This window comes from Cygnus olor, chromosome 3 (genome assembly GCF_009769625.2).
Source record: "Cygnus olor isolate bCygOlo1 chromosome 3, bCygOlo1.pri.v2, whole genome shotgun sequence".
Lineage (NCBI taxonomy): Eukaryota > Metazoa > Chordata > Aves > Anseriformes > Anatidae > Cygnus > Cygnus olor.
In genome coordinates, this window is record NC_049171.1 from 119337005 (window position 1) to 119359607 (window position 22603).

Sequence of the window (22603 nt, forward strand, 5' to 3'; positions counted from 1 at the left end):
CTGTGGCACCACAGCAGAGTAGATTAGTACAGGCAATAGGAAACATGGATTTTGTGAATCATGCTGCAAATCTGCTATTTGATTTTCTTCAGCTTGGCTCCTTGGCTTAGGTAGCATTTCACCCGCTTTAATAATCAAAGGATGCACCCAGGAGAAAACAGAAAGACAGAAAGAAAAGGAGAAAGAACAATCTCACAAAACAGATTTCAGAAAAAATCAAGAATGAAATCCTATCATTGTTCTGGCTTTTAATCACCACTTCCATCTCCATCTGTAGTCTTATTTACTGCCTCACTTTCCACAGAAGTTAGTGGCAAAAACCTACAATCGATTTGAGTGGGGCTCTTGGACAGAAGAAATATTTGGAATAGGACCCTGCACTCCTACGTGGTTACAACATGCCTGCGGTACACTGGGACTGTCTGGGGCATTTAGCTCATTAGACGCATCCAGCGCAGAAACACAAAAGGCCAGCTCCAGCGCTAGCACAAATCACTGTGTTTCCAGATTCCCAGAGCTACGGGGCTTTACACCAGTTAAGTACATCACACAAATCATTTCACTGTTCTAACTGGCAACAAACCGCCCTGGGGGTATTCAAAGATCACCTTACCATCACGTGTGAACATATCTGCTTACAAGTGTTGTTTACTTCACAATTTCAGAGCCACAGAGGTACACAGCAATTGCCTTTTTTTTTTTTTAATATTCCAGAGTCAGAGTTTTCTGTTTGTTTTAAAATTAAGCTGTTTATCCATGTAGTTAGAAACAAATACTACAAATGATCTAAATAGAAAGTAAAGAGAACAGAATACAAAAAAATAAAAAATAAAAATGGAGGCAACAGTTCAGAGTTGTGAATTTTCACAGTTATTTCAGTGAGGAGCCAAATCCAATTCAAACGTTTACTTTTTCAACTGGATCAACAGTGACCATACTAGCAGAAACACTCTACTCTGTGCTGTTTTAATTTGCCTTCTGCATCTCCCCAAGTTCCAAAACTCACAACCAGAAGGACACTTCTCAGAAATCTGAAGACATGAAAAAGGATTCAGAGGTTTTAGGAAGAGAAAGGAGTTTAGGATAAAACTGTTAACTTCAGTACCTAGGAGATTATCAAGACTTATTTTATTTCTTTAACAGTAAGAAACATCTTAGCCCTCACTTAGTTAGTCTTGAGCCACAGTAGCAGTTTATCTAGCAGAAAAGATGGAGTTGCCATTCTGTCCTCAACAGCCCTGCAAAACAGGGAAAATACACTAACATGTTAGTATTAACAAACTAGTATGTTTACTGCTTACCATTTGTTCTGAAAGAAAAACTTTGGCAAGAACTTTCTGTTAAGTTTTCCTAAAAGTCTCACTTTTATTTAGTTTTTAATATCATGATTGGTAGAGAATGGGAGCAAAGGGTTTAAATGTTTTAATTTCCTGGGTGTTTTTGAAGTTTATCCTTCATAGACAAACTAATCCAGAATCTACAACAAAATCTTCTTCTGTGGGCTTGCTATGTATCACCTAGACAAAAATTTGAGTGGTGGCACAATTAGGTAGCTTATGTGTAACAAAATTAATAGACATCAAGCATGATCACTGAAACATGGCTTTTACTTCCAACCATACTGATCTGATCAGTCCATCCCCAAAGGAAGGGCATGAAACTGATTCCTCATCCCTTGCTGCAACATTTAGGTCCAGGCATAAATAAGAGAGTGTCTCTGTCACTCCACAGTTTCAACAGTGTAATGGTAGGCTCTTATTTCTGGAGAGGGCAGCAATGATAAGGCAGCCCTGACAGCCCTCTCGCTGATTCTGCATCAGTTTTGTGCCACAGCTTCCCCCAGACTGGTAAAGAAAGGTAGGAGGATGTGGAAAGTTTAGATTTGACTGGTTCATTTTTTGAAGAGACAAGAATCAAGTACAAGGCCTAGCAAGTGATTTGGTAAAAACGTTCCTTTTGGAAAAGAACTTGGATATGTTAGCTACAACACTTACCCAATCATTTCCTCCAAGTTAAATCCTGAAATTACACACTCAATTAGTTGGCAAGATCGCTTTTTATAACCTTTTCGTAACAACTGTCCATTTGAAACATTTCTAGACAAAGATTTCACTAATATTCAGCTACCATCTTTGTTGCAGATAGCTAAAATGCCATAAAACTGAGTCTAACGTTCAAATATATTTGCAGAAAGACTTTACATCAGAAAGAATAAGGGCCCGACTATCACAGACATGCACGCTGCATTTGCAGTCACTTAAGTCTTTGCAAATCTGATAGGGCTTCCAACCATTTAGCTCGTGCCCATGTGTCCACTGAAAACAGAAGACTGAAGTATGCTGTGACGAAGATTTTGGAAGGGTTGCCGACAGCAGAAAACCAAGCAAGATTTGCCAGAAGAATATGGACATACTTGCAATTTGTGGGTCTGAGAGGAGGGGGAGGGGAACAAACACAAACCAGACCCATTTCATCTGAAATTAAATTAAACCTTCCCCCGTTTCACCTTTAACGGGAATTGCCATGACAAGAAGTGCCAGTGACCAATCTGGTAGACAAAGTAGGATGTCCTTCAGCAATCGCTGCCTGTAGCTATGCAGGTCACTGCTAGCAAGCGACTGTGAAAGCCTTTAGCACGTAAATCTTGCAACAAGGAGCGCAGCTGGTGAAACTTTTCAAAGGGCACCCACATAACTTCAGAGGATCCTGGGTGTAGCAGATCTCACTACTCTAACCTAGGCCAGTCCTTGAGCAACTCGGACACACATGTCAGTTCCCAGCAGCAGCTCCCTTTGGTCCTTGGGCACAGGCAGGGATCTGGGGATGAGACTTTCTTGCAGGAAACAAATTACATTTCCACCTAAAATTCAACATTAGACAAACTAAACAAAATCAGAATGTACCACACAGCAGGGTACAGCATCCAGCTCCTCTGGAAGCTGGCTTTCCCCAGCAATTTATCAGGAGCACAGATCTGGCCTGCTCCCTTCCCCTGGGAGTTCAGATTTGTGATTACCTCTGAAGTCTCGCACCTCTGGCCCAGCCGTAGAGCTGAGGCCCAGCTTCCCAACTACATTGCAGGAACTGAACAAGCCACCAAGCTACTAACTGCCAGCAGTGCTAACAAACACCATGCCGTCCTGTTAGCCAGGTGGGAAGCAGCCTGCGAACAGCAATGACAGCTGCTCTCGCCCTGACAGCTTCCCCTGGCACTGCCACTCAGGCGCCTTCACCTTTGCTGCGGAAGGTGATACAGCTGCGGGGATCTACTTGCAAATTCCTGACTTGCATCTTCCTGCCAACCCTGAAACCCCTCCAGGACCCCCAAAGATCCTGGAATGTTAACGCAGCCCCAGTGATGTCTTGGTTTGCAGTTACAACCTATCTGTTTTGCTTGTCACGCAAGCCCTCAGCTGAACAGGATGTATTTCCTCCATGGACATACCCTGCATAAGCTACATGGCAACACGTTTTCCACAAACAAGTTTTGGGGTCCTGTCTTTACTTGCAGAGAGTTACTCCAGCCTTACAACACGATCCCTTTTTGCTGAACAACCAGCCGTGAGAACTGAAGCTCCACACCTAGGTTTAAGATGATAGCAACCACTGATACAATCTCTTGCTTATCATTCCAGGACTGGGCGAACAAACCATAATAAGGACTAACAAAGCTTACAAAAGAAAACAGAACTTGTGAAAGCATTTTTTCTCTCCACACCTGCACTGACATCCTCCTGAGCACCAGGACTGAGTACGCTGAGGAGTCCTGCTGATGATCTGGATTTCCCCTTCTAGTCACAGCCGCTTCAACACACGCCTCCCTGTAGCACCGTTTACACCGTTGCCACCAGCCTCTGCTTCTCTGTTACCACACACGGACTTCAGGATTTCTTTTGACACCGCAACAGCCTTGATGCACTCCTAGCAACATCTTCTGCCACCTCCTGCTTCACTTGGGCCCCGCGAGGAGAATGGCGGGGATCCCCGCAAGGCAACCCTGCCCAGGTGCAGTCCCACAGCTTGCACGGGCTTCATGCCCCCGTGGCACAGGGCTGGAAGATCTGCCTGAAAGGCTCCGCCAGCCACCACCGCCAAGTTTAACAACAGTTTCCATAAAAATCACCACTTCAAGGCACTTAACAGAGGTGGAATGTAAGAGTGCCTAAGTGGTCATTCAAATCTGCATCCAAATTCGCTTTGTTGCTAGCATTTTAGGGCAGAATTAGGTTGTCTCCTGGTTCTTCTTTTCTTCTCAAGTGAGACTTACAGTGCCAAACCAACCATATCCGCTACCTTAGGAAAGATGAGATCAGAGAGGTATCCTCATCTCATTTCTGATTCACACTTCTGCTTAGTATAGGGCCTGAGCACTAGCTCTCTGTACTTTTAGTCGAAATGTGCTCTTAAAGTGCTTTTCTTGAGGAAAGATTCCAACCTCTGCTAGGCCTGAACCACACCTTGCTACAGGCTAGTGCAAAGCCATGGATTCACATGCATACTCTCAGGAACTGTGAGAAATGAGGGGCAAATTCAGTGTGGGAAGAACACAGGTGGAGTCTAAAGTACCCTGTATGGTGCCAAGCCATGCTGCCAGGGGCAAGAGGGGTGAAACCCTGTTATAAAGGGGGAAAGCACAATGATAAGAAGAAAGTAAAGCTTTAAAGGTACTTTTTACCAGAGACTGAAAAATGTTTTAAATGTCTCTGGTCTTATTCACTTGTACCCCTTCCAACTGGTGACAGAATTGTAATTTAAAAGTCCTACATGTATTCAGCTCATCCTGGCTGGGTCTAAGCCTGGGATGCATGGAGCAGCCTGCAGTGCCACAGAAGGCCCTGTGATGTTACCGGAGCCCCTAGCAGGAAACAGAAGTCATTTGAAATTTCTGCAACTACCAAATAATGGCTGTTAGATACTCTCCAAACAAAGAGCTATTAATCCAAGGAAAGACACCTCTGTGTCTGCAGTTAAGCCACTCCCTTTACAGCACACAATATTTTGTATAGTTATTTAGCATTTCAGGGAGTGTCTAGTGCATAATTTAAAACATTTCCTGTACTGAAGCTCCACCCTGGCTGAGATCATTGTCAGCACTACTTTTCAAGCCTGTCTGTCCTCTCTGCAGCATGAATAAACAGCTATGGATGGTCTACTGCAAAGTCCCTCTTTTCAGAGGAACTCCCTGCATTTTATCTCTTTCGTTACAGGAAATAGCAGTAAATTTAAGGGGAGTATTGCAATCCCCCTTCCTCCCCCCAAGTCAACACCACATTCCACTGAAGCAAAACTCACTTTCTGTGCTTTCAACACTGCGGTCTCCTTTCCTCTTTCAATGTGATGTAAACACACAGATAATGGATTCCTGAAGCAGTGACCCTGCAAATGATAAAATCTGCCTTCTTTAGACTGCTAACTTAACCAGCAAAGAAAGAGGCATGTGCCAGCACTTCTTCCCCTGTGCCACAGACTTACCGCACTCTTTTTAAAGCAAGCACTGCAGCCTAAGATCTGACAGATGACCAAGATAAAGCCTCTAACGTATTCCCTCGTGTGCAAGTTCGGAGCCTGGATTTTCTATGCCTTGCCTGAGGAATGCCTAAGTTACCAGTGTTTAAGTTGCTGTCATTTTATCTTATTACATCCAGTACGCAGCCATTACTGCGAGCCAGTTTACGAGATAAACAAAGTAGTATGAATGAAAGATTTTTCTGCCTCCCTCCTTAAGCCAACAAATAGGAACATTCTTTGCACTAACCAAGGCTCTTCCTCCCTCTCGGACGGGAACCACAGGACCACGCTTGTGGCATAGACCACAGTAAAATAAGAAACTTGCACAGAAGGGATGAACTTCACTGTACTCCGGCCTTATTTACAGAGCCACATGGATATAGAGAAGGAGGAGGTTTGGCTTTGGCTAAGAATTCTTTCTGATTTTGAAACTGCAGTGCCAAGAGTTCATTCATCCCTGAGACCTGCCTTGCACAGGGAAGCAGCAGCACCTGAGGCAGGGAGACGCCGGGCCCAATCCTCCTCCAGGTCACCGCTGAGAGCCCGGGCTCCCAGCACAGCTCAGAGGCCTACCCTCTATCCAGCACGCCACCGCTCCCCAATAGAAACCCCTGGTTTCTCTTCCCATCTGATAGAGAAGGTAATGGGGAGGCACTGCAGGACGTTCTCTCTGTCTAGAAGTAGAATAGTACATGATAAAGAAAATTAGGAACGTTGAATTGTGTGAATGCTTTTTGAGTGATCTACTATCAACACGAGTTCAAGCAAAGCAGCTTGTTTGGAAACGATGCAAGTGCTCCTGATTTGAAGAAATCAAGCTACCCGTCTTTACAAGGTGCAGGCAGGCAGTTAGAAAGAGGTGCTGTACTGCAAAGTGCACCCAAACAAAGCTATGATTTTACAATTAGTTTCCACAGTTACAACTGTATTTTATTTAAGGCAAAAATAAACGGAAAGACCACTTCCTCACTCTCCCCCTTACTGTTTAAAGTGACTTGGTCTGGTTAGTCCTCACCCGCACGGCTGAGTGGCTCAGCGCTGAACCAGCACCGTAACACTGTAAGACTGAGGACACCTTCACAGGGATAAAAGTTGCACGGTACCTTCTGAAAGCACGCAAAGCTTGGTGCCATAGCACTGCTTTTGGCCTCTGTTATCGTTAAAGCCTTGATTCAATGAGAACAAGCCCAGGCTAACATGTTTACGGGATCACATCATAGCAACACTTACAAAAAAACAGCACGGGCTTACCTTGCAACTGCTTGAATCTTCCTTCTAACTGATTATAGTTATACGGTACCTGGGCTGCATATCCTGGGGACAAGGGCCCAGGCATACTGGTTGATTTTTGTAATTCCATTTACAGGTAACACAGGGATACGATGAACTGCAGCATAAAGAAACCACAGGTTTCTCTACCATACATCCAGGTAAATCCCAGCTTCCTCAGAAGTTTGGCTTCAGTCCCTAGAGAAAACGCTCTCGCTGAGCCCTAAGCAAATAACAGCTTCGGTTCAAAATCCAGCCGTGTGGGTTGGCGGTAAACTGCCTGTAACGGGCTCAAACTTAAAGCACCAGGAGGGTTTTTTGGTGTCTTGTTTTTTCCCCACTCCACTCCAGGCAACTCTCAAGTGCCTAAATCAGGTTTCAAACGCTCGCCCAGCACTGGCAAAACTCAATCAAATAAAAGCCAGCTTGCGATTCCGCCTGGTAAAAGCAGCAGGGAGCCACGCTCTGCCGTCCTTGCCGGCACTTGCAGGAGCCGCGCACACCTCAGATCCTTCTGCTGGTTTGTAACACAATCAGCAGCCGCCCGGGTGGAGGCTGATGTCACTTGATTACCATACGGCACTCTGGAGGAAACGAAGGCTGTACCAAGGGCGAAGGGGCGGCGGAGCAGGGGAAGAGCCAGACGGCGGACGAAACACCGAAGCGGCTCCTTCCGCTCAGCAGCACCCGACCCACCGGGAGAGCTGGCTGCAGGGCCCGGCCGCCGACCCCGGGGCACCTCCGCGGCCAGGGGGCCAGTGGTATCTCCCTGAACAAAGCTGGTGGAATTACAAGCTTTTGTCGAGAGCCTCATGTAACGGAAAAGTCTCAGATTACTATCGCATGAAAAGGAGGGCGCTTCTCGTCGCTCATTTTCGAGACTGTTCACTTGACAAAGCAACTCGTAGACAGGAATGCTCATCCAGTATTTAGCAGCAGGCGAGGGGAGGGCTCAAAAAAGCGTGCCGTGCTCGCCACCACGCCAGGAACAAGCGAAGCCCTGGCCAAAAGACTCTTTAAGCAGCCCGCTCCTGGTGCTCTGTTTCGCGTCGCTTGCTGGTGCTGAGGATTCTGGCACAGCCCGGGGATGCGGCCACCCAGCCAGCGGGATGGCGGGGGCTGGGTACATGGGGGCCCAGCCAAGTGCAGGACCAGTCCCTGCGGGCTGAGGTGGGCTCCTGAAGATGCCATCAGGTCCATGACACATCAGCCATCCCCCAGGTGTAGGAGCTCCTACACTCACTCATTCTAAGCAAAATTAAAAGGTCAATTCTGCATATATATCCCCAATCTGAATTGTCTGCCTGCCTGCTTTTCAAACTGCTGATAACATTCATACAAACGTTTTCTCTTTTTTTTTTTTTTTTAATTTCTTGCATTTCCAAATTCCTTTCCACTTGAATCAATGTTCTCTTCTCCTCCCACTCCATCCCCTCATTAAACGTTTCAAAATGTTGCCTTTGTTTTGATGCTGTATTTTCACAAGTTTTGAGTCATATAGTAATCTGAGGACAATTTCTGTGGGAGAAGCTCATTGCAGCCCCGGCTCCAGCGAGGCTCAAGCTGGAAATCCAACCAGCCATCAGCAGCACCCCGGGGAACAAATGGGCAACAAATCCAGCCACGAGCAGTTATAAATTCAGGAAAAGTGATGGAAGTCAACACTTCCCAACTAGAGCTGGGGTTTCCAAAAACACACGGGCTGTTGGAAATGCCTGGCACACTGCTCCCTAAGTCATAAATACATTTAAAATATTTATAGCTTTTAACTATACTGGTTTGCTTAAAACAACAACCGATCCCTAGCCCAGAATTCCTTATTGTATTGATACAGAAGGGCTTTTGCTAGCATATTGCAGTGAACCCCTTTATATCAATAGAGCTGTGTTTACACAAGACTTGTGGTGCTACAGGAGACTTCAAGCTGAGCCTAAAATGCTTTGGTCTTTCTGAAAGCTGGCCTTCAGTCTTTCTAGCACTACCCACGCCTGTGCCACTGAAGCCTGTTCAGCTGCCCAGAGCAGATTTTTTTACAGCGTCGGGGAAGAAAAGCGACTGTACGGCTGGAACACCGCTGGACAATGCAGCGAGGTGCTGCAGGCTCAGGCCCTAAAATAAGTGTTTGAAAGGCAAGAAGGGGACTTGAGGAAGCACCTGTACTTGCTGCTGCTGCAGGCAGGATGCTGCTCTCAAGACAACAATGCACTGATGCTGGCGTGGTGAGCCCCACGTTCCTGCTAAACCTTCCCCTGGTAATCTCTGTACAGCCAGCTGTCCCTCTGGCACTGAGACCCAAGCAGTGCGGCAGCGGCCACCCGATTTCCAGGCTGGGGGGAAGGGGAAGACAAAAATACAGAGGGCTCCACAATTCACAAGAGCAGTGCTCAGTAAACTGAGCCGTTAACATCCAACTGCAAGCTCCTCAAAGCTCCAGGAGCACGCTTTGCCCAGCACACAAGTACAGGCTTATTTCTGTTGCAGGATTTTTTCCTGCAGCTTTCTACCAACAGCAGCTTTTGCCTGCGATGCCGGAGCTATGTTATAATTAAACAAAACCCTTCCCCTCGAGAGCAGGCAGGCAGCCAGGCCCTACCTGCAGGCGTATCGGCTCATTACTGTCCCACCTTGAGCAAACAGGTGTTGCTATGTGAGTTCACAAGGCAGCCCTCAGGTCCAAGTGAGTGACAGGAGAGCTGGACTATTTTTTATCATCTTTAAGGGCATAAATCAGGAGCCAGGAACTTTTCCCCAGCTGAAAGTTTTCCCAACACCTTTGGCAGGCGATGCACTAATGCACGTGGCTGTTATTAAAAATATTGAAAAGTAAAATATTACAAAAACAAAACATTAAAAAATAAAAATAATCATTTGGCTTTGACCCATATAAAACACTGGCTGGCATTCCCCACCCTGTCATAAAACATTAATAACACCTACATGAATATACACTTTGGATCATCCCCTATGGGACAACTGAATCTGGTTAGCATTTCTTGGGAATCGTAAGCTTAACAAAAGTTGGGTTTTGAGCAGTTTTTTTGTCCTGTCCCCCCAGTTCTGGCCTGCCCTGTAACACTCCATGCCACCTGAAAAAGAGAAGGAGCTGCAGCAGGTACAGAGCAGTGCAGGCTACACAGCAAGCAGGAGGAAAACCAGAGGACAGGGGAGGAATGTGTTTGAACTGAGCAGATTTTGTGCAAGCTTTAACGCACAGGGACACACGACACAAAGACATTATGGAGAACCCAGCAGCACTGGCTGTGAAACTCTGACCTCATTTTAGCGGCCATCCAGGTTGGCATTTGGGCTGAACAACAGGTCCCCAGGCAACAGATGTGACAGCTTTGTTAATGATGGTATCAGCTCCTTGGGATGGCCCTGATCACCGGGTGCTTCCAACTCATCTGCCAGAACATCACTTATGCTTTGCTGCGTCTCCTGCGTACATTTTGAAGGCTCCACTTAACAGGTTGGTGGTAATTCAGTAAAAAGAGCAAAGCAAAATGGGGATCTGCCTGGATTTGTGAAACTTCACACTGTATGTAGCAACTTCTTAAAAACGGGCATTCCGCCAGTTCCCATTTTTATTTGGGTAACATCAGCCCTAATACATTCACTTACTGTTGACTCTGAACCAGTGACCCTGGGACCTGCTTACCGCTGTTACACAGCAATGCATCAAATTGATCCCAAGGTTTTCACATGCACAAAGCCCTTTTTATAGCTAGTTTTCACTCATTTTCTCTGTTTCTCTCTAATTGACTGCACTCTTGACAATACTAATTAGATTATATGTTATGGAGGGGAATTAATGCTTTAGAGGCCATAAACAAGATAACGTTTGAGCACTGATCCAAGTGTAACTTATCAAATCAGCCCAGCTTGAAATTGTCCATGGTGTGATTCATCGCTGACTACAGTGGTGGAGAACACTAAGGAGCAAATCATGTGTTAACTTCTGGTAGCCAGGGAGGGAGGTGGGATTTTTTTCTTAAATTTTGTTCCCACTTTCCTCCCATTGCTGTGAGATACTTTTTGCTTGTATTCGTTGAATTGTACCTCTCCCTGCTTGACTGGTAATGACGGCTTGCATTGTTTGTGTACTTGTTAAGAGTTATTAAATAAAAACGCAAGTGATTATCCACTTAACCATAAATACATGCAGTAATGCAAAGCGTGACTTAGTTGACATGATTAGAGCTTTGCAAAGCCTCAAGGAGAACAAGAGGTTGATTACAGGAACAATATGAATACAGAAGCAACATCTGGAGGCAGGTGCTTGCCCCAGAACAGAAAGGATCTGTCCCAGGATCTGTCTTGGCACTGCTTCTGAAAAGTGCTGCTGAGGTGAATGGGCTCCGACCACACAACAATTCAAGGGAAAAAAGCGATGTTAAAGCTAGCAAAATTGCCATCCAAATCCCTAACTATTAGTGTTTCTAAGATTGAATAAAACCATCGCTTTTCTTAGCCAAAAAAACCACCAGAACTAAAATCTTAGTGTATCCCCCCAAAAAAAACCTACAGACAAAATTCTAAGAAGTTCCAGGCTAAAGATCCAGTTGATAACTTTTGCAGAAAACAAGCATTAGGTTCGCACCTTTGCTGTACTCCCACAGCCTCACTAGAATAGGAATAGCTACAAGTGGCCTGACAGCCTTATCCACCCGTCAGACCATGCTGTCTTCCAGTCCAGTCAGCCAAAGCTGGCTGGCTTTACTGGGTCGACAGGGAAGGCAGCATGTGTGGTGGACACGAAGTCCCAAACAGGCCCGCCCACAAAACCAGTCATCTATGCATATGTGAAAAACCAATGCGGAATTTCACAAAATGTTCCCCGGGTACCATAAAATAAATGCAGGCTTTGCACTGCTGTGCTCTGAAACAAAGATGTGATTTTACAACTCCACGAAAGACAATTATCTTTCTAATGAGAAGCAGCGTGCACTCCAGAGCTTACAATAATTACAAATCTGGTTAATCATCACCTCTGTCTTTCCTTTTTACTCTTATTTGCTCTTGTAAATTCTCTACTTGGTGACTAACTAGAAAAAGATGTGAGATAAAAAGGATGATTTATTAATCTAAAATGCCACCAAAAATCACACAAACATTTGTTCTTCTCCTGACAGGGGGTGAAGTTCATACACAGCCCCTCAGCGCCACAGTTAGGAACTGGAAACTCCATCACGTCTGCCCTTCTCCACTTCTCTGCCAATGCCTCGGTCTGCTCAGTAACAGGAGAATCTCTCCTTGCATATGCGATAGTCTCACTAAGGCAAGATGTTCTTGCTGTGGGTTGTTCTAGAAACAGTTATTTTTTATCAGATTTGACAATTTGCACAACCTTAGCCCTGCAGAGCTAGCTGCTCTCCCTCCAGTCCGCATACAAGATGCGGGAGCAGAGAGGAGCCCATCACCACGCCAAGTTCATCACACCTCCCTGCTGTGGGTACTGGTGGCAACAGAAGGGCTCCTCTCCCAAACTCACTATCCTGCCACGTGTAGTAACTGCTGCATCAGGTGAGAAAGCCCCAGACACAACAAGAGCTTCTCGGAAGCAACAGTTCAGAACAACAGAACAGAATTAACTTCTGTTTGAAGGGGATTTTAGGTCAGTGGCAACTACGAAGGCATTTGCTGCTCCAAGTCTCTTCCAGATGTATTCTCCTTGACACACATGGGCTTGGGAGACCCAGTGGAATCGAGAGGGAAGGGAAAGGGACAAATTAAAAAGCAAGGGACAAGGATTTATCACAGAAGGGCCTGCTCACACGCCTTCCCCTGGCTGGCCTCCCAGTGTTCTGCGGGGTCCAGGCACTGCCGTGCTCCTGGGCTGCTCGGGAGGAACCCACACGCTGTAACGAAACCTTTGGGGATCCTTGGGCAAATCAGGCCAGAATATCAATTTACTGCTCAAACCAGGTCAGTTCCACCTGGTTTCAGGTTTCAGCGTGAACAGTTTACACAACTCCCGGATTAACAGGAAAGTTGACATGACTTTTGCAAGAGCACGGCTTTGCACACTGCAACAGTGGAACATCTGCCAGGAAAGCCTGCAGGGAAGGGATACACGATCACTTCACGTGTGGAAAAAAAATACGGTTTCTGTTGGTACATATTGCAGTCCAAACAGGTTCTTCTGAACTGTATGGCTTTCCCATGCTCTGAACTAAAAGCAGGGAAGCTGTCCCTGAAGAACCCAAAAAATTACATTCACAGGTTTTCTCTGTGGCCCATGAAATGCTCTTGGCTTGCTACTTGACTTAGATTTAAAAACCTTTTAAAAAGCCTATGAAAATCAAATATGGTACACAGGTATGCACTTAACATACTCGCTTTCTCTGAAATTTTGTCATGAAAACACTTCTTGTTTTTCTTCCAGAATAAATTGTACAGGTTTTAACATGCTTTTTTAGAAGCTGGTATTATTTTGATTGACTCCTCTCACCCCTTTCCTCCTCTGTCTGAATTGCACCTACATTTATATGTAGGATGGAAAAAGAGAGACTCCCCAGTCCTTTTTGTGCTCTTCCACTTGCACTGTTTTTTTTTTGTTTTTTTTTTTTTTTTCCAGAGTTTGACTGTGAACACAGGATGAAGAAGCAGTGTTGCTGCATTATGAATTTTCATGCCTGAGTGATTAATCTTGTATTTCCACTGAGCCAAATGAAAATAGGCTAAAAACAGTAAGCTGAACATATCTTTAGGGTCTCTATTTCTACTATTTCCCGTGCTTCCCATACATAGCGCAGAAAACATATAGGCTGTGTTAATATTTGCAAATATTTCTTAATGGTGACCAGCCACACACAGACTGTGAGTTCAGGGAAAAGGCACCTTTCCGTTCCACCAGTTCCATACACAGAGGAACTCAAGCCCTTGAACTAGAAACCTCTGAACTTAACTGGGCCTCCTAAAGAACTTTAGCTCTGCTTATACCCAAGCAACAAAGCTCCAGAACAGCCTTGGTACAGGCTTGCATTGACCCTGTAGCTCATTCAAAATAAACCAGACAGAAAGCAGAAGGAAAATGTAAGAAAAAAAAAATTGCTGGAAGTTGAGTTTTGTTTTTTAATCCTAGATGTAGAACCATGAACTGAAAGCCTCACTTTTAAAGCCAAGGTAAACGAAACATCTCTTTAGCCTAAAACCTTCTTCCTGGGAACCTTACCCACAAAATTTCACCGTCTGGGGATAGCCTGTCTGCAAAAAAGCATAATGATCATTTGACAAGTACTGATTGTCTGAAACTTGAAGATATTATTCCACAGTAAACCATGTATTTCATTCTTATATATAAAGAGCATATAGTAAATATTACACATGCACACTTAGATGTACAAACACTGTCCATGCCTGACACACATCCACCTTAAAGGCTTAATAACATTTAAAGAAAGAAAAACAACATAAAAAACTGTCACGCAACACAAAGTGATTGAAAAAAAAAATTGTGGTTGCTTTGCTCACTAGAAGAGATCAGAACTGCTAGGAAGAATGTCAGGTACTAAAAAGTAGCACTTGGAAATGAATTTTCATCATCCTCTGTACTTGTCTGGTTCTCACTCCTGTTACTATTCTTTTTGCCTCTTCCCATCAAGGCAATTCACCTCCCAAGGCAATCTGGGTTTCTATCTCTCCAGGATATTACCTCAAGATAAGAATCAAAGCTCTGATCCAAGGGGATGATTTCATCACTAATCTTTCCCCATTAGAAAAGCTCCAAGGTTAACAGAAATTAGTAAACATTTTTTAATCCTGTATTGAATTTCGCTTTGCAGTATGCTCTGCTACACATTATTTATACTTCAGGGAGTGCTTTCATGCAGTATCCAAGCAACAAATAGAAGGAAAAATTCAAGGCACATTGCAGATTTGGCTGAATAAATAAAATAAATACAGAAACATCACTAGTTAGTTGCTAAAGACATAAGAAAACATTCAAAGACATAAGAAGAAAAATTCTGCATACGCATTTTTTGTGGAAAGACTTCTTTTAAATTATAGGCTCATGACTAGGTTCTGAAGTGCATCCACGGCCAAGCTCATCCTTGATAAAATTGTAAATTAAATTAAAAAAAAAAAAGATATTGCCAGTATTGGCACAAAGTTTCTATAAATGAGAAATCCTTTCCATTAAGATGATGCAGCAAAATATCTAGAACAACTACATTTCAACCAAAAGCCATTACTAGTTATCCCATGGTTTCTCTGCATTAAATATCCCCAAAACATTGGTTCCAACAGCAAAGATGAAGGCTGAAAAAAGCCTAATGCTCAAGTTTCCCATGATGGCCACTATGGCTCAGATCCCCAGCTAGTGTAAGTCAACGTGGTCTCACAGAAGCCAGCAGGAAGATGCCAATCCCATACCAGCTGACAGCTTGGTTGGTTGTTCTCCTAACCTCCCGACTTCAGCGTGGCTTTATCCCTGCTCTACTACCGTGCCTGGCTCAGCTCTCACCAGCTATGCGGGAGGTATCTCACAGGCAGTATTCTTGCTTTCTTCAAGCAGCTGGGGTAGCCAGAGTGTTTTACTCACCCAGCCCTACCCGCCTCTCATTGCTGGGCTTGCCTGTCGCTGCTGCAGAGCGCTGCACCACTCCTCTCTGTTCTGCAGGCAGCCAAAAGCACATCCCCTGGTGCTTTTAGTCTTTCCTGATGCCATGGTAATAAATGAATGATGAAAACTACAATAGACAGGAGAGCTGCACTGTGCCAGTCCGGGAGATAAGGCAACACGCTCACCTAAAATCCGTGCCTGTACGGACCATGAATGTTAGTGCAGTGACCGCGCATCTAACAGCCAGGTATGGCAGAGCAGATTTACTGCTGTCAGGCTCACCCTTGTGGGTATTTCATTGGTCAGATCCTAAAAGCAGATAGGCATATGCATACATGCACACGCAGTCAGTGAACATACATTAGTTTTCCATCTTTTGCCTCTAGGTACAGATAGCTTTTTATTATTTAATCACTTCTCAACTACAGCACTTTTTCACATGTCCTACATTTACTACAAGAATGTTCTCATACCTTATTTTACCGAATTACCGAACTGCTGTCCTTAGCACAGTGTCAGCCCTCTGTGAAGGAAGGCCTGGTGTACATCTGGAGACCTGATGAGAAACTACGAGCAGCAGTTACGGTACGTGTATTCCAGCCCGAGACCTTACTCCACAGGAATTCAAAGATCTGAAGATCCATCAACACAGCCCCATTCACTGCTAAGACGCTGGGCTCTCTGTGTGTTCTCCAACCTGATATTGCTTCATCTTGAAAGAATTTAATCAGAGACGTAGAATGACCGCAGCTGCCAGACTCTGCACGCAGTGTAGCTGTGGAAGCTGTGCCTTGCCATGTCCCTGCAACGGGCAGCTCAGCATCCGATCCTGCAGCCTGCTGCGTCCCGCCCAAGCACCACATGCTGGACCAGTTATTCACAAGGCCGCCGTCACTTCCCTGCATCGCTCCCTTGCTATGCAATCCTAAATACTATTCATCGAGCAGACAAGCATGCATGATTGCAGATAACTCAGAAATTACTCTCAGCATTCCTTTTTTCAGAAGCTTGGCTCTATACTCAGGAGGCTACATGGGATCATGGATCTGGTACCCGATCAGTTTGCAAAGATCTGACCGACACCTCCATGCTGTTTGCACATTACTCATCTGCTTCCAAAGAGAGGACAAAACTCCAAACTATGCCTAACTGTTACCAAAATCATGCTACCGTGACAATGAGATACAAATGGCCCTTCAAATTACATTTCTGATGGGACATCACTGAATACAAGGTGTTCACATTTACTTGGAAGCCATTTTTATGTAGCAGAGACATACAAGGATGTTTTTTGGAGTGGAGTCAATCTACTAATGATCTTTAAAACAAACAAACGTGCTAAGAACAATATATTATTTATTGTTTGGTTTTTGCCATTTGCTTTGGAAATGCTCCTTCACCAGCAACTTCAAAAGCAAATGCATTAATCACCAGAGCCAGATGGGCGAAGTTTTCCTTGCTTTATGATAAAAGTTCAGCATTTGTCGTAGTCACAGCCAGCACTGCAGGTGACGTGCCCTAAGACAGCAGCTTCGCTGCTGCCGCACTTTCTCTCTCTTGATGTTGACGTGGCACAGAGCATGCAGAACGATGCTCTTGTTTTCAGCACAAGCCTCCTGCAGATTCTGGTCAAGTACAGCAGCTTGGGAACTACAGCTGAGGAACTGTCCCAGACATAAAATCCAGAAGGAAAGCACTGGGTGAGGTCCACACTTGGAAAAGCTTTAGGTGGAGTAGTTTCATCAGCTTCTATCTGAGCAAAATCAGATACTCACCTTAGTAAGCTTGCACTGGTCCTCTGGCTGCTAACCATGGACTTACAGCCAGCACCGCCAGGCCCGTGCTGAGAAAATGCATCTGCAGTTTCACTGCCAGAAAGCTTTTATTTCCGTTTACTGTCAGGTGAATCCTTCACATGGCCTTCAGACTTGATCTCCATTTGCCTCCACGCTATTTACAGGCATTAATACACTGCAGATTTCTTTGTCCTTAAACACTTGTTACTGAAATTACAAAACTGGTTTTCAAGTCCCAAACACCTCGGGTATTGGATGTTTATAAACATTTAATTAACTTGAGACCTGAAACTTCATTCTGACTGTGCAGAATTCTTCTTTCAGTATACTCGTGGTTGGAGCAGTAAAAACTTTGCTAGAAGAATGAAATTAGACAACAGGGACCCGAAAGTACATTATACCTCAAAAATCCTACAAGCAGGACCTTCCTTTTGGCTTCTGGGGCGGTTCTTCTGCTGACTTTCCGTACTGGTGCTCTCATGGGAACAGCTCAAGTACCAGGGCCAAAAGGGCTAATTAGCCCCACATACTGTACCCAGCACAGACTTTCTTCTCCTTTTTTATCCTCAAGAAACAGGCACTGCTCTATACTGAAGAGGAAACTTTTCAGTACCCTAACTTCAGTAACAATTTTAATGATTTTCCCTTTCTACTTCTAGAGAAGCCAATTTACTAGCATGAATTACCAGCCTCTTTTCTCCAGCCAAGAGGGACAACTAAGGAAAGCTACACTACCAGTGCAGTCTCTTTACCTGTTTTCCCGCAGGAGGGCCACAAACACGGTGAAGTACAACACTAGCAAGTGTCCTGACCTATGCTCAGTCACCTAGGTGGAGCTGGAAATGGAATGCAGAGTTTCATCTGCCCTGTGCTAAGAAGATATGCCTCTGTTATTTTATAAACTTTGAAACTATTTTCAATCCATATGCCAGACAGCTGAGTCACAGACCTTCTGGTCACTCAGATGAACACAGAGGACAAAAGGGCAAAACGTAAATGAGCAGGGAAGCGAATGACCTTAGGCCAAGCATTTTTTTAATACTGAATTAGCTAGCTGAAGAAAGGGGAAGTTTTGGAGGTGACAATTCTCATACTACCTGAAAACAGCAGCTGAGCCAGCGAGCATGGTACGTCTGAATGTCACAGTCCCAGACGGAGCATGAAAAATTCTGCTGAACAACTGAACTGTTTCTGTAGGCTTTCATAAGAGCTCTGTTAGCCAAGGCGCTGCACAGCAAATCTTGTTAGCTAATGGTCCTTGATGGACGAAATGCGACACTTGAGGATTTGTGAATGAAGAATTTTGCACAAACACGATATCCTTTTGGCTTCTGCTGAGCAGGTAGAGTTACCTGGTCTTCCAGCAAGACCTTCCAAAGAACCACGGAGAACAAGGGCGGGTGAAAGATGATTTCCTACAGTGGGGTATCTTACTTTACAAAGCAGGGATCAGTTACCCTCTTCTCGTATCAGTTGCAGAGCGAGTGAGTTCAACATGAATGACAACCAATCTGGTTGCATATCCCTTCATCAAATCTGAATTCTGATTGAAAGCTGAGTTCCCAGGCATTTTTTTCAGTTTAAACTGAAACTATCATTAGCGTTCTGGTATTCATGATATACAGACCACTTTGATAGTATCTGTTATCAGCCGCTGTGCTGACGTTAGTGCTTCTCTATTATTATTTCTCATACCTGCTATAAATGAGCTGTTCTCCATTATGATGTTCTGATCACAGATTATTCTGACTACAGCCTCCTGCACTGCTCTTTAAACATCTCACCGTCCTGCTGGAAGATGGGGCCATTCTGATTCTTTCTAGAACAGAATATCAGACTCTGGCTACAGAATCCACTTCTTGCCTACCTGCTCTGTAAACTTTTCTTTTCATTTAAGGTAAAGGAAGTAAGCTTCATTTGAATGACAGTAAACTAGAATCAACACAAGATGGAACTTCACAGTAGAGGCACTTCACAAGTTGTTGAAGGATGTGGACAGAAGATGCTTGCACCAACAGCAAGATTCATGTTGAATACCCAGCCATTAGTCAGGCAGCATAAAATGCTGATGGCATTTCTCCTTCTGACCACAACAGCTTGTTGCATCTTACAGATGGGGCGAGTGCTGGGTCTTTTTATTCTGAAACCTTTTGTACTAGGACAAGGAGATAATGCTACATACAAGTGTGTTTCATAAACTGCAAGACATCGATAGTCTTTTGATTTACCTTGTCAGTTCAATGAAAGGAAGACATACTGAAAGTGCTGGACATCCCCAGGCAGTCATGGGATGAGATTAATCTAGAACCTCTGGAAAGAAAAATGCTGTTGTCCGAAGATGGCCAATCCAAAATGGCTGCCCTGAGACTCAGAGGCATGGGAAGATGCTGGTGCCTAAAACAAGCCACTGTCCTTCTAAGTCAGAGCAGACTAGTTGCTCCTTAACGAATTTAGGCCCTGCAGATGGTACATGACTATTTCTGCCTTGGAGAGTGGTGACATTCACCCAGGAAACAATGGAGCAGTCAGTCAAATTTGGGATTTTAGAGCCCAGAAGTGCCTCCTGAGATCAGCCAGTCCGGCTTTGTGCACAGTACCAGCCACAGGCTTTCAGGCAGTGATTATCATGTTTGATCCTGTGACAGGAAGCTGAATTAGAGGATATCTCAGACGAAGACTGTCTCCATTGATAGATCATAATAACGGAAATTATCGCTATCTAGCTCTAGGCTGAGAGTCAATTTCCCTAGCTATAAACAACCTGGAAGTCCCTGCCTTTCTGGGGAGACGCAAGGAAAGGCTACCCACCAGGAAGCATATCAGAAAATATATGTTGAACGGTGCTGGGAGTATCGTGGCTCAGTCTTTAACTATACTGTCTGATTTGCAATACAAACCTCCCTTTGCTCCTCTCTCCCTGCGTCATGATTAGGATTTCAAGCAGTGCTGCAGCAGCGGCTCATGCTCAGCCAAGTTTTGGCAGCACACAGTATTATCAACACTAACAGTAGAAAATTAGAGGTACGAAACATACCAAATTAAAATAATTGTGCGTAAATGCTTTAAAAAAAAGAAAGACATAATCCTCTGGGACAATGTTTAAATACAGCTCTGAATCAAATCTTCAGCAAAATGGTTTGCTTTGAAATTGGTATTTGTTTTAGGCTACCTAAATAATTCAAGAACTTTCCTTGCATTACTTCTCCTTGAAGTAAGAGTTTCATGTTTATTATTCATTACTCAGGTGTGGAGCTCCGCTTGCCATAAAATTGAGTGGAACAACTGAGAGCAGTGAAGGCGAGATGTGGGACCTGAATCCTGCTAATGAGATTTGTATTAAAAGCAGTTCCACACCCAAGGAAGGTAATATAGTTTATGTCTGCTAATCTGGCAGGAGTAAAATGCATTTTTTCCCCTCAAACAAGATCAAACTAAAAAACTCAGGTCAAGATTTTTCTTGTCTAGCACTAACTTATACCAACCTACCAACATATGTATCTGACCAGCTACTTCTGACCCCACTTCGCACAGCCCTGTTCTAGGTCAGGCATTTCACCTGTAATGCAAATGTACTCTGTGATGAGCTGCTGTATAATTAACAGGTCTTCTAAAGGCATCAAGACCTAACTCATCCCCCCTTTCTGCGAGCAGTTGCATTAAGCCGATATGGTTACCTGCCTCATAAGGGTGACACGATCTGCTCTCTGCACACCTGCATGAACTATTTCATCCCCCTGCTACTCGGCTCCAAACCTGATCCTGCCCTGAGCCTAGCACATAAAGGTGTTCTGCATCTAATGCATTCCCACAGCGGCATTAAGAGGAGAAAGGGTATGCTGCGCCTCAGTCAGTCTCATCGGAATCACAGATTAAGCAGATGATACCTTTGTCTCAGTACAGTAAATTTAATAAACCTGCTTCAACTTGTTATAAAATATTGGGTTTAAAACTAAAATTCCAATAGTGGAAAGCTCACATATTTTGAGCTGTTTTCCATGCTTACAGTATGTCCCACGCTACTGAGGCATTTGTTCAGAGGTCAGGAATGTGGGCATAGTACCATGAGAGTCAGGAAATCATTTACAGAATGCATAAAAATTGCTTTGCAGGGCAATGCCTCAGAGCTGCGAGGACATGACATAATCTCCTTGCTGCATAAACAAATTTGGTTAATGTTCAGCCTTTAATATGCAATAGGAAAATGTTTTAAGCAAAAGCAGACCTACTCAAATTTAATTTCTCTGCTGATGAGAGTGTAACTCAGCAGAAGACAGCATGTACTACAGAAGCTCTGCTACTTCAGAAAAATCTGTAGTTTCAGCATTATTTACTAAATACTAACTTTCTCCATCTACCAATTCCTCCATTACAGGACTGCTGAGATATTCTGAACACCTCCAAATGAAGATAATTTTGAAGCAGAATTTTGTTATCCTTCTGATTTTTTACAAATCTGGAAACTAACATCATCACCAATCAAAACAATGTGAACACAACCAAAATGGTTAATATCTGATGAGACCGATAAATCATGCATGTTGCTCAAGTAATTTAGAATTCTAAATTTATTTCTACAGTGAAATATTAAAAAAACTCATTATAAAGGTGCCAGAAATCTCTTCCATGAGAAAGGCATATTTATCATATAACAAAACACACGCACCTTCTGAACACAATCAATATTGTTGGCTAGAAGTAACATTTCAAGTAATCTATTTGGAAAGGTAATACGAAAATGGAATAGTTACTGCTACCTTCTCCATCAGGAATTTTGACACCCAGAAGGTTATATTAACGTATGCAAGCAGAGCAAGGTTGTCAGCTGTGGCCACAGAAAGTTAGTGTTAACTCTGTTGTATCACTGCAGTCATAAAGGTGTGGCTGAAAGGATACCAATACCTCCTACAAAGAACCCACTCAGGATAAAAAACGACCAGCTAATTATCCATGTGTACCTTCAGAGAACATTGGGAATTTTATACTTTCAATTACATACACTGCACTTGCCAGCCAGTATAATCTAGCAGGGTAGTTTTGGCAACAGATTAAACACATTTTCTAGCACCCCCTTTTCCACAGATTCAAGTAAGTTAGTGTCAATTCATTTGAAAAATTTCAAGTTCTTTAACGTATATATTTTAACCTGCAGCAAGTGTCCTTCAACTGACTAAATAGACAATTATTATTTGAAAGAGGTTTTAGTTGTCTTTTTAAAAACATTTTTTCTTGCTCTCCAGTGACTAATATTTATACTGTGCAGTCAATTCTAGGGATAAGCAGCACTGGAATGCCTAGGAAGCCTATAACTTACCTGCAGCTACTTCCATGCAACATCACTGAAATTGGTCGGTCTCAATAGCTTAAAACGAGAATTTTGTTTTTGGTCTTATTTGCTTAAGAATTTGTTATCTTGTTCTTTATATTGAAAGGAAATCAATTTAAAGCAGCTTTGGTTATATACCCC

At 43.8% G+C, this 22603-nt stretch overlaps 1 protein-coding gene across 7 annotated transcripts in view; it reads right to left on the reverse strand.

The window, feature by feature from the left end:
* The window catches only part of SPTBN1 (spectrin beta, non-erythrocytic 1), a 134773-nt gene that overhangs the window by 71455 nt on the left and 40715 nt on the right, over nucleotides 1-22603 (reverse strand). Inside the window, exon 1 of one of the 7 annotated variants that reach the window (XM_040554236.1) lies at nucleotides 6760-8103. The exons of 5 other annotated variants lie outside the window; for them this stretch is intronic. In XM_040554236.1, coding sequence (XP_040410170.1) covers nucleotides 6760-6868 — 109 coding nt within the window. In that variant the 5' untranslated portion in view covers nucleotides 6869-8103. Of the gene's footprint in view, nucleotides 1-6759; nucleotides 8104-22603 lie in introns of those variants that run through there. One more of the 7 variants, XM_040554237.1, reaches the window with a different exon arrangement.